The 12,435-nt window shown below is 40.3% G+C and overlaps 1 protein-coding gene across 2 annotated transcripts; it reads right to left on the reverse strand.

The window, feature by feature from the left end:
• Positions 1-7,553: 7,553 nt before the first annotated feature.
• On the reverse strand, positions 7,554-10,512 carry LOC149018601 (1-deoxy-D-xylulose-5-phosphate synthase 2, chloroplastic-like). Of its 2 annotated transcripts, none has more exons than XM_089152774.1 (7): positions 10,360-10,512; positions 9,889-10,233; positions 9,372-9,794; positions 8,988-9,261; positions 8,295-8,884; positions 7,929-8,213; positions 7,554-7,809 (listed from the first exon to the last, which is right to left on the reverse strand). In XM_089152774.1, the coding sequence occupies exons 1-7, from the start codon at positions 10,438-10,440 to the stop codon at positions 7,657-7,659; spliced, it is 2,151 nt and encodes a 716-aa protein (XP_089008900.1). In that variant the 5' UTR covers positions 10,441-10,512; the 3' UTR covers positions 7,554-7,656. The 2 variants fall into 2 exon arrangements, with proteins under 2 accessions (XP_089008900.1, XP_089008899.1); XM_089152773.1 differs by having other exon boundaries at positions 8,295-8,908.
• Positions 10,513-12,435: the final 1,923 nt, after the last annotated feature.

Raw genomic sequence — 12,435 nt, forward strand, 5'->3', positions numbered from 1 at the left:
TTTGTATTTATTATTATTGATAGACTAAAACCATGGATCCTGTGACGGATCGCACCCACGGGTTGTCGGGCGGGTAACAGAGACCCGGCGGGCGGGGTGTGACAACAAAGATCTCCCAAGTTGGACTTCATTTGGCCCCTCAAACAGGGCCGGTCGGTCGGGCCGGTTGACCTCCCCCAACCCAGTTCGGGGCAGAATCGGGTTTTACCCTTTAAAACCCTATTTTGAAGCTTTCTTTCACTCATACTCGCATTTTATGTTGCTAGTATGAGGCTGAGGCTCAAGGAGGAGGAGAAACCAAGGGAGAGGAAGGTTCCTAACTGTTCGGACACGTGCCGGCATCCGGATCATTGCGGAAACGTTAGGAAAGGTAAGAATCATCAAACCCTCTTCTTTGGGCTTTGTTTTGGGAGTAGTTCTTCGCTAAATGTTGGATTTGAGTAGTTGTAACATGATAGGTGTTTTGAATGCTTGCAAATAGTTTCATTTATGTTTCCCTTTTGTTTGTGAGTGGTTTGTGTGAGTCGTTGCAAACGATTTTGCATTTTGGCTCTCAGACCCAACCGAGAGCACTCGCGAGATCCCAAAATTGGGGCTTTTTGATTGAGATGGAATTAGATCAAATTTAAGGTATACTTAGGACCCTATTGTTTCCAATTAGACATTCCCAAAGTTTCGTTTCGATTCGACTTCGAATCGATGGTGAAATTTGATTTTCGCCGAAACTAGGTTGAGAAAGGTGGGTTCGAAACTAGTTGGTAGATTAGGCTTTTGTTGGGTGATTTTGGGAACTTTATTAAAACCCAATTGAATTTTAGATTATGTCTAATGAGCCTCCTACATGATTAGGTTTATTTTGATTATAATCACCAACTCATAAGTGTGACTTTATAGAACTTTGGAGAGCCTATGCTAACTAAAAAGGTGAGGAATATACTCAACTTTATCTTGCATGTTTAATTATATAATTTCATTATTGATATATTGCCTTGCTTTAATATTTATTATCTTGTGTTATGTATGGGACTTTGCACGAATGAAAGGTAAGCAAATATCTTTACTTCTATTTTCAATATTCTTTGAAAACAATATGAGAATGTATGAGATGGATGAGATTGAATGGATTGAGTGTTTTCTTTTATTTTCAAACTCTAAATTATTGATATGAAGATATATGGATGATGTTGAATTAAATTACTCTTTTTATTTTATGTTTCAAACTAGGGTTGTGGGTTTGCCCATTACCCTAGTGAACTTACTTGAGTATGCATCTAGACTTAAGTACATGAATGCTAAGTGTCTAGAAGTGTTTGGCTAGGTAACCTCATGAGTACTAATACCCTTCCGGCAGGGGTATTGAAGCCGGTTAACCCGTGATGTTAGTGGCTAGGTCCTGAGCATCAAGCAGGCCCACTATCATCATACAGAGGTAGGGTTGCATATAATAGATAAGGGCTCCTGGGCGCTCAAGACCGGTGAAATGATCTGTGAGAGGACATGGAGAGCATCCTGTCCATTATATTTGGATGACCCCTGGGTTAAGGAATGGGATCCAACAAATGCCTCCCGTTGAGAATTCCATTCATAGGTGGAAAGGTATTGAACCAAAAGGGCACTAGGCATGAGGGGAGATAGCCGGACCATATGTAGTATGAGACCGTATGACTTTGCACTGGGCTAGGATTATCCTTGACACGCGCCAATCTCATACCAAACGGTGATGTGAGAGAATGGTGACCTATACCCCAACCATGGCTTGACATGACTTTACCTAACAACCGCGGAGAACCCAATAGACGTCTCTTGTTGAGGGAGAGTGACTGAGACCGCCCAATGGAGATTGGTGTACAAACTTAATGCGTGTCTACCATAGAGACCTCATGATAGAGTTAGGAGCATAATATCATAATCATTCATACATCATATCACTATCATTAATTACATTATCGATACTCAAGCTATATGTGTGGTGTGGAATCTTGTGTACGAATGCATGATATGATGAGGAATCTTGTGGACGAATGTATGATAAGATGTTGAGTTGACCTCACTGAGTTCTGTTGAACTCATTCCTTTTTATATGTCTATTTCTATTAGAATATTCTGCAGGTTATGAGGACTCCTTCCAAGTGGAGGATTCGTCATCGGTAGGCTTTCTTGAAGGAGTGACTGAAGAAGATCTAGACTTGCATGGAGCTTCATGCCCGTGCAAAGACTATTCATATGAGGTTGGATTCCATCAGGGAATCAGTTTAGTTTAATTTCCGCTGCAACAAACTATGCTTCCTTCAAACTTTGATGTCCATTTTGATTAACTTTAGATAATGGATGACTGTAACCTTTTGATCAATCAAGTTTGATAACTTTATAATTGAACTTGATTTATTCTTGTCCTTTTAATTATGCTATATCCTGTGTTGTATGGAATTTTCACTGAACCTAGGTCCTGCGGTGTATCACCCCCACGGGTATTCGGGTATGGCCGGATCCGGCTGGGTGGGGTGTGACATGAACAAAATGCCAAATTATGTGAAATTCATAAAAGACATCCTTTCAAAGAAAAAGAGAGATTTGGAGAGTTTGAGACAATGGCCATGACTCAAGAGAGTAGTGCCTTCTTGCTGAACAAGCTTCGTCCAAATCTAAAAGATACTGGAAGTTTCACCATCCCTTGTGCTATTGGAGATAATTATATTGGGAGAGCCCTTTGTGATCTTGGAGCAAGCATTAACCTTATGGCAATGTCAATCTTCAAGAAGCTTGGTGTGGGAGAAGCAAGGCCAACTATAGTAACACTTTAGTTGGCTGATAGATCTTTAGCTCATCTTGAAGGAAAAATTGAAGATGTGTTGGTAAGAGTTGATAAGTTTATCTTCCCTGCTGACTTCATTGTTCTTGATTTTGAAGCTGATAAAGATGTGCCCATCATTCTTGGAAGACCCTTCTTGGCAACTTGGAAGATATTGATTGATGTGCGTAAAGGAGAATTGACTATGACGGTAAATGGAGAGCAAGTCACTTTCAATGTTCTCAAGGCAATGAAATCTTCAGATGAAATAGAGCAATGCTCAATTGTAGATGTTATTGAAGAGTTGGTTATAGAAGAAGTTGAGAAAAAGAGCATTCAAGATCCATTAGAGCTTTCATTGGCATCAAATATTGCACAAGTAGGTGATGAAGGAAGTAGATACATGGCTTGGTTAGATGTAAGACCAACTGAGACGTTGAGAGGGAGTCATTTTGAGGCTCTTGTATTATCTAAGGTTGACACTAAATCCCCTAAACCATCTATTGAAGGGCCACCTTTGTTAGAATTGAAACATCTTCCAGCACACCTTCGGTATGCTAATTTGGGTGAAGCCAAGATACTCTTTGTTATCATTTCAACAATGTTAACAACAGAGCAAGAGGATATGCTATTTAAAGTGCTGAAGAAATACAACAAAGCATTAGGATGGACCATATAAGATATCAAAGGAATTAGTCCATCAATATGCATGCATAAAATTCTGCTAGAAGACTGCTGTAATAATTCTGTGGAGTAGCAAAGGAGGCTAAATCCAATCATGAAGGAAGTGGTAAAAAAAAGGAAATCATTAAATGGTTAGATGCTGGGGTAGTATATCCAATTTTAGACAGCAAGTGGGTGAGTCCAGTACGATGTGTTCCCAAAAAGGAGGAATGACAATTGTGGAGAATGATAACAATAAGCTGATACCTACAAGGATAATGAGTGGGTGGAGAATATGTATGGACTATAGAAAGCTCAACAAGACTACAAGGAAAGATCATTTCCCTCTACCCTTCATTGATCAAATGCTTGATAGATTGGCTGGAAAAGAGTATTATTGCTTCTTAGATGGATACTCAGGTTACAATCAAATAACCATTGCTCTTGAAGATCAACATAAGACCACTTTCACTTGCCCTTATGGCACCTTTGCCTTTAGAAGAATGCCATTTGGTCTATGTAATGCCCCTGCCACTTTTCAACGGTGTATGATGGCTATTTTCACTGATATGGTGGAAAAATTTGTTGAGGTGTTTATGGATGATTTTTCAGTTTTTGGAGAAACATATGTTGAATGCCTCACTAACTTGACAAAAGTTCTAAAGAGATGTGAGGAAACCAACCTATTCCACAACTGGGAAAAATGTCATTTTATGGTTAAAGAAGGGATTGTTCTTGGGCATAAGGTTTCCAAACATGGTCTTCGAAGTTGATAAAGCCAAGGTTGTTATAATAGAAAAATTGCCACCACCATCAAATGTGAAAGGGATCAGAAGTTTTCTTGGCCATGTTAGATTTTATAGAAGGTTCATAAAAGACTTTTCTCAAATAGCTAAACCATTGTGTAGCTTGCTTGAAATGGAGAGTCAGTTTAGCTTTGATGAAGCATGTATGACAGCATTTTTAGAGTTGAAGAAGAAGCTAATCTCCACACCAATCATTTTGGCACCGGATTGGTCTATTCCTTTTGAGGTCATGTGTGATGCTAGTGATTGGGCTATAGGAGCAATTTGGGACAGCTCAAGAATAAGGTATTCAGGCAATCTATGTTAATATGGAAACAACTGTCCTTACCTTAAATATATTCGAAAATATTCCGGACGAACAAGAGAATAAATCCAAAGTTAGCAAACAAACCCTAAACAAGCATTAAAGAATCATTAGGAAGCAGTCCTAAAAGAATAGACATCAAACGGATCGAAATGGATGGAGAAATCCCTTGCTGTCATGCTAGGAAGACTGGCTGGGTCGATTGGTCCAATCGACCCAAGCAGTCGACCCAGTGAACAGTATGCATCCAAAAACTGATTTTTGATCCGAAGCTTATTCTACAACATTCGAAACGCTACGAAAATTGGAGGGAATGTCTAACATAGTAATCTAAGACTAACTAGAATAGCTTAGACATCAAACAATGATAAAAACCAATACTTACTAATTTAGAATCATACTTCTAATTTGGTAAAATCATAGTTTTCAACGAAAACAAGCTATGAATTCAAGAGAAGAACTAGAGATGATGAGATCTCATTCTATTAGATTAACACAAGAATCAAGGGTATGAATAATCATGAAGATGCATTTATATTGCTAGAGAAATCATAATAAGAGTATGATCATAGTTTCATGAAGAAATCATAAGAATCATAGTTTTGATTGAATATGAAGATCATAGCATGAAAGAATGAATGGAGATTGTAGAAGAGATGATTGCAAGGATGCAGCATCTTCTTTATAATCTCAGTACAGAAAACAGATCATAGTAAGACTAGACCAATACCATACAAGAGTGATTACTAACTTTTGATTGAAGAACAAGAGGGGAAACTTGAAAGTTGCAAGAGTTGATCTTCTTCCACACTAATGGAGGCTTGGAGAGGAGTTCCTTTCGTTTTCTAGGTGTTTTGGAGGCAAGGGAAACTAAAAATACTAATCCGCGATAATGGAATGCACGCATTAATAATCTATATAAATATAGCAACATAAACCTAAATAGAGGATCTTGCAGAGATTCTATCTCTGTGGGTCGATTGGCTGGGTCGATTGGTCTAGTCGACCCAGGCTGTCAGCAAAGCCTGAAACAGGGAAATGAAGGCCTATCTCTTATTGGAATCAAATGGGCTTCTCACAACATAAACTTTAACTCACCTAGCATGGAGGAATGCCTTCAAATCATGTCCAACCAAGCTCTAAGGTCATCAACCAATTTTCTCTTCATCAAGGTCTCCAAGTATGGGGCATCATCGTTAATCTCCATGGGTTCGGAGTCGAACACCATGTCTTCTACTGATATGGCCCATAGTTGACTTCCACTTCTACTTTGGGTCTTCGGACCTACAAACCGTAGAGTTTCCAGGTTACGGTTAGGGCCGGGTTTCATAGATAGGTTGACCAAATCAGCCCATTTCATTCCTATGAAGATCACTCATACCTTGGATAAGCTAGCTAGGCTTTATGTGGACAATGTGGTGAGTCTGGACGGAGTGCCAGTAAGTGTTGTTTCTGATCGTGATCCTAGGTTCACCTCAAAGTTTTGGAATTGTTTGCAAAAGGCCTTGGGAACCCAGTTGAATTTGAGTACTGCTCATCATCCATAGTCTGATGGACAATCCGAGTGAACAATTCAGATTTTGGAAGATATGCTTAGATCATGTGTTGTGGATATGGGTGGCAATTGGAATGAATATTATCCTTCCCTTAGCCAACTACCCTAATTTTTGATTGATGTTGGCCAATTCCTGACCAATTTGAGTCGGGTGATCTTCAGCAATATGATCACAACCTCGAAAAACACAATCTTCATGAGCTCTTCGATTATCACGAACGGCCCGTCCATCACAAACATTCTACTCATCGCGATTATCACGAACGGTCCAACCTTGTATTTGAATTGGTTGTACTTTCCTGTGGTCTGTCGAACCGATCGTCCCTCCTAGGTTGATCGTCAATTCTCCTAGGCCCTCAGTCACCTTCACGAAAGTTCTGACCGATATTCCGATCTTCAGCCAATCTTTGATCACTTGGCAATGCACGCCTCCGTGAATCGCGATGATCAGGTTCTTGTGGTAATACCACTCGTCTGGTGAGCACGCAGAGTGCTTGACTCACCTCCAAGAGTTGAATCTTTACCTGATTCAATTGATCTTGGAATATATCCGGAGGATTATGTCCACCCTGACCACCATCTACTTCAAGAGGATGTTGGCTTCCCTGGGGAATGTCTGGATTATTCACTCCAGGGATTTGAACACCGGAATCGCGTTGTACAGCGGCTGCTGTTGATCTAGTCACCATGGCTTTACAAGTCTTTCCCACAAACGGCGCCAATAACAAAAAATGAGAATAAGGAAGACAAAAGTTGTTCAAAAAATAAAGAAATTACCATAATCAACTAAAAGACAAAAATTTGGCCATTTTAAATTATCAAGGGAGATAGAGAACTAAAAGCTCACTTTTTCTAGGGAATTTGAGGTGAAACTTTTGAGAGGAGACCAAGAGTAATAGAGGGTAAGTACAAGGGACGGATAGAAATTTTCATAATACGTTCTTCACTTTTTTGTGATGTTACAAGAGCACAACATACTATTTCTACAACTTCATCTTTTGTGATGTTACAGAAGTCCGGATCTGCAACCCATCAGGGGAGCACTCTGTGCTCCCTGACAGCTTTGCCAATGGAGGAGTAGTAGGATGGTTAGGAACCTGACTTATCAGTGGAGGGTCATGGGTTCAAAAAAGCACCATTGTACCAAAAAAAAAAAAAAATATATATATACAAGGGGCCCAGGGTTGAGTGATGGGTTTTTGTTTTATTTTTATGTTTTATTATTTTTTACCTGTGGGCCCCCACAGGATTTGTGGTGTTAAAGCCGTCGGGGAGCATAGAGTGCTCCCCTAACGGGGTGATGATCCGGATTCTAGTTACAGCAGGAAAGTATCCATTATTAGGAGAACTGAGAGCAGCGCAAATTCGAACACTCACTGATATGAATTAATTTCCATTAATATTAATCAGATAACAAAAATATATACAATTAACAAATTTTGCAGCCCTGATACAAATCGTTGATTTTCTTTTCCCCTCCCATTGTTTTTACTGAATTGAATAAATTAATCATCTGTACCAAAAATGATATTTGAACAAGTTACAGGTTGAGCAGTTGTAGAGTGCCATTCGTTTCCCCTATAGATGACAAGACAGTGGCTACAATATGCTTCGACGTAAGACCTGCCTCTTCCATCTGGTCTGCCTGGGATCCATGCTCGATGTATCTATCCGGAAGGGTCATTACTCTCATCTACAAAACAAAAAATTAAGTGTGTTATATCCATAGAAATAGTAATGTGTTTAGGTTAACAAATATACTAGTCCAGTGCTGCAGTGAGAAATTAAATGTAGCTTCTGAATGTGCAATACCTTCAGATTTCCATCCAGGAGTCCGTTCATGATCATGTAATGAGAAACATGGGAGCAGAAACCCCCTATGGATCCTTCTTCGGCAAGAATTAGAACTTCATGCTCCTGAGCAAGCCTCTTGATCAGATCTCCATCAAGAGGTTTACAGAACCTTGCATCTGCCACGGTCACTGAGATGCCAAACACTTGAAGAAGTTCTGCTGCTGCCATACAATTCTGAACTATTGTTCCATAACCCAAAATGGCCACCTTATTCCCTTCCATCAGGACCCTTCCCTTGCCAACCTGGTTTCATTCACAAGTCAGCCCAGGCTTAATTGAGAGATTAATTAATGATGAAAGAAACTTAATTGAATCTGGAAGTACCTCCATAGGGGTGCCCTTGTTGTTTGGTGGAAGGATGGCACCGATGCCATTTCCTCTGGGGTATCTGAAGCAACTAGGCCTGTCGTCAATGGCTGCAGCTGTGGCAACCATGTTCATGAGTTCTGTTTCATCAGAAGGAGCCATTACAACCATGTTGGGTAAGCATGCCATGAAAGTAGTATCGAAGGCCCCGCAGTGGGTAGGACCGTCTGCACCCACAAGGCCAGCCCTGTCTATTGCAAATCGAACTGGAAGCTTCTGAAGATCGACATCATGAACTACCTGGTCATAACCTCTTTGGAGAAAAGAAGAGTAAATTGCACAAAAAGGTTTGAGACCCTCAGCAGCCAAACCGGCAGCATATGTTACTGCGTGTTGCTCAGCTATTCCAACATCAAAACAACGATGAGGGAAGCGCTTCTGGAAAAGATTTAGCCCTGTTCCCCCTCCCATTGCAGCATGGATTGCTACAATCTTGTCATCTTTTTCTGCTTCGGCAATTAGAGACTGTGCAAAGTACTGCGTATACGAAAGAGATTTCTCTTTGGGCTTCAATTGTTTGCCGGATTTCGGATCAAATTTCACCACACCTGTGAATCCCAAAGGGGTTTTAGCTAAAGCAAACAAAAAATTAAAACTAAACCAAGAGACAAATCCAGCAAGCAAGCTAGCCTTGAAATATCATGCACATACCATGCATTTTATCTGCTGCAACCTCTGCTGGAGCATAGCCTTTCCCTTTCTCGGTCATGACATGAATCAACACAGGACCTGGTGCTGGAGTTGCTTTCACTTTCTTTAAGATGTCCACAAGGTCTTCCACACTGTGGCCATCCACAGGACCAATATAATAGAGCCCCAGATCTTCAAACAAGGAAGCCCAAGAGCCTCCGGATATATCCCTAGAAAATGAATCTATCTTTGCAGCAATTTCATATGCCTGTTCTCCAACTTGTTTCGCAAGATTCTGTCATGGATGGATTGAAACAAAGCCAGACACTAGTTAGATTAAAGCTCTCTCCAAATTTGTTGAAAAAGAAAAGTTTACCCTACAAAGTATGAGTGCTAGCGACTTACTTTTCCGGCTTCACGAAGCTGCCGGAACTTTCTACTTGAGTGGAGCTTTGCTAAGGCATTGCTCAGAGCTCCGACGGGATTAGCAGGGCCATCGACGGTGGCAGTTGGAAGAGAAACTTGTTTGTTGTCATTCAAGATGATGATGAGATTGGAATCAAGATAACCAGCATTATTCATTGCTTCAAATGCCTGTCCTGCAGTCATGGCTCCATCTCCGATTACAGAAATCACATGATTATTCTTGCCTTGTAAGTCTCTAGCAACAGCCATTCCTAAGGCAGCTGAGATACTGGTAGAGCTATGGCCAGTCCCAAAAGCATCATACACACTCTCATCCCTCTTAGGGAACCCTGCAAGTCCACAAGTCTTCCGGATTGTATGCATTTTAGATCTCCGACCGGTCAGGATCTTATGCGGATATGCCTGCAAGAAACCAGTTCCTTCCACCCATTAACAATTTTTTCTTCAAAGTAAAATCTACTTAATTTCCTTCAAGCACACAGAATACTATACATACCTGATGCCCGACATCCCATATGATCTTATCATCTGGGGTATTGAATACATGATGGAGCGAAACAGTAAGTTCCACCACTCCAAGATTTGAGCTTAAGTGCCCACCGGTTTTCGAAACAGTGTACACAATCTCTTCCCGGAGCTCATCTGCTAACATCTCAAGTTCCTTGACAGAAAGATTTTTCATGTGAATTGGGTAGTTGGTGGTGTCCAGGATAGGAGTGGAAGGCTTGTGTCCCGAGTAATTCAGTGCCTTCCCAACCTGCTGGCAGTGTTTTTGCTGCCTCTCCTTCTCACTGGTGCTTTGTGAATTACTGTTCACTCCACTACCCATCACCCTGCAAAACTGGACCCATGCATATAGAAATAGACAGTCAGCTTACTAGAGACAACACTTGTTGGACAAAGAAGTGAGTAAAATTCACAGGAAATTAGAGTAGACTCAACAAGAAGAGGTAAAAGAATGAAAAACCTTGTGCTTGTGCTTGTGCCGCCGACGAGAATCAGTGGCCACAGAGAACTGCATAGAGAGCAGACCACCACAGGAAGCCATGTCAGCTGATTTTGAAGATTTTGCTAAAATGTTTGGTCTCCAGATCAAGAAAATAAAAGATTGCTGATGACACTTAGGAGGCTGGCATGCAGAGTTATGAGATGAGTGTAAGGTTCTTATAGCTGGATGTCTTACATTAGAATCTTCAACGTCTTTTCCTGAGTCACCCATCTCATCATACGTTGAAGATAAACGTTTCTCACGTGATTTTTTCTTAATTTTCATTCACGTTTATAGTATTATTATCCATATCCCGCCTAATATTAAGATTCCAGTGTTGCAGTTTGTCTTCATTTGCGGTGAAACTTCAATGGAAGTTCCATTGGAACTGGGTGCTTAATATTAAATCAATAATGCAAAAGAAAACAAAAACATCTTGACCATATAATGATTCATGCGGCTTATTTCGTTGTTTTTTCTTTATTTTATTTGAGGTCTCTTTTCATTCTTATGTTCTTCCAGTAAAGAATGGTGCAGTGGGTGGGAAAGAAAGAAAATTTTCTATAAAGTATCCAAATCATCACTAGGGTTAGTTGAATAGATATGTTTAAATAACGGGGAGGTGGATTAGAAACATTAATCATGTGAACGAGTGTATTTTCTATCTACAATAATAGTGGAAATGGACGTAGGACGTTAAAAATGTGTGGGTCCTAGGCCTTCAGGTGTGACACATTGACTTTTGCTTTTGTAAACTATATGAGTGGTTTTACACGTTTCTGTGGATTACCTTTGATGTTACCACTGCGACGACCAAACGACTTTTGTGTCCGCCTTTGAGGCGTGTTGTGTGTCTATATCCGCCCTTGAGGCGTGTTGTCTGTCCGCCCTTGAGGCGTGTTGTCTGTCCGCCCTTGAGGCGTGTATTTTGTTCCCCTATGTGGGTGCTGGTGCTTATTTGGTGCTGCATTTGTTGCAGTTTTATTTCTAAGGGTATATTGGGCTTGACCCATCCCTTACTCAGGATGACCCTGTCTATTGCATGTATGACAGTTTGGTCGCTTTCCGCTCTTTGGTTCGATGTGAACCTTGTGTTTTCATGCAGCTATGTGTCTGTACTTTTCTTTCTTTAATGAATGAAGTACTGTTTACCAAAAAAAAAAAAAAACCTTTGAACGTATATACAACACTAATTTATTGTATATATATTAGTTCTCAAAAATATCAACCCAATTTTGACCCGGTTTTGTAGCGAACTAGATTAAATAAATACCAAGAATAAGGAACGAGTTCAGGGTTGACCTAGGACAAGGAATATGTCGTAAAGCTAACTGAGACAAGGGAAGAAAAGAGCAATTAGAGACAGTAATCAGTAGTTGCCTTCTTCCCATTTTTGTGATTCTTATCCAAAGGATGTTGCAAGCAATTGCTTATGGGTAGTTAGTATGTAATCTATAAATAGTCATCATTTACTACTCAGAAGGAACACATAACAAATCAATCAAACAATATTTTTTCTTCTAATTTTTTTTATTGTAGCCTATAGTGTAGTTTTCAGTAGTGTAATTTGGTTCAACTCCACCACCAACGGACTTCAAGAGTTTCTTTTCTCTTCTCCCAAAAGGCATCAAAGTTCTCGATATACTGAGGAAGAGAAAACCCATTGTCAGCCTAATTAGGTACCTTGGGTCATTCTTAAGCCCTGGCATGTTTGTGCAACAATATTTTTAAACTCAGTTTCTAAGGATACATTTTTTGCACGTTCGGCGGGACCTCAGCCAGAATGATAACCAAGTGAATGGTAAGGATATAGGAAGAACATAATTCTTCTCCACCAAATGGGTCAAAAAGGGTGAGCATGGATGAAATAATTCGCGAGGCCCCCACTACAAATGGCATATCAGTGGAAGATATATTTAGAACAATCTATCAAGGGTTGGCAGAGTCAAGGTATGATAGCCAGTACACATTGCAAGTATTTGAAGCGAGACTAAGGAGTCCTTGCCGCAATGGTGTAGACAATGGCAGTGTCAAAGATGCCAAAGGCCTCTAGAT

The sequence above is a fragment of the Hakea prostrata genome, chromosome 4, assembly GCF_041222555.1.
Source record: "Hakea prostrata isolate BN-2017 chromosome 4, UWA_Hpros_2, whole genome shotgun sequence".
Classification (NCBI taxonomy): Eukaryota; Viridiplantae; Streptophyta; class Magnoliopsida; order Proteales; family Proteaceae; genus Hakea; species Hakea prostrata.

Coding starts and splice junctions, on each gene's coding strand:
- LOC149018601 (XM_089152773.1), bottom strand. CDS start 10,440: ATGGCTTCCTGTGGTGGTCTGCTCTCTATGCAGTTCTCTGTGGCCACT. Junction 9,262..9,371: donor AGCTTCGTGAAGCCGGAAAA/GTAAGTCGCTAG, acceptor CATCCATGACAG/AATCTTGCGAAACAAGTTGG. Junction 8,909..8,987: donor TGCAGCAGATAAAATGCATG/GTATGTGCATGA, acceptor TGTTTGCTTTAG/CTAAAACCCCTTTGGGATTC.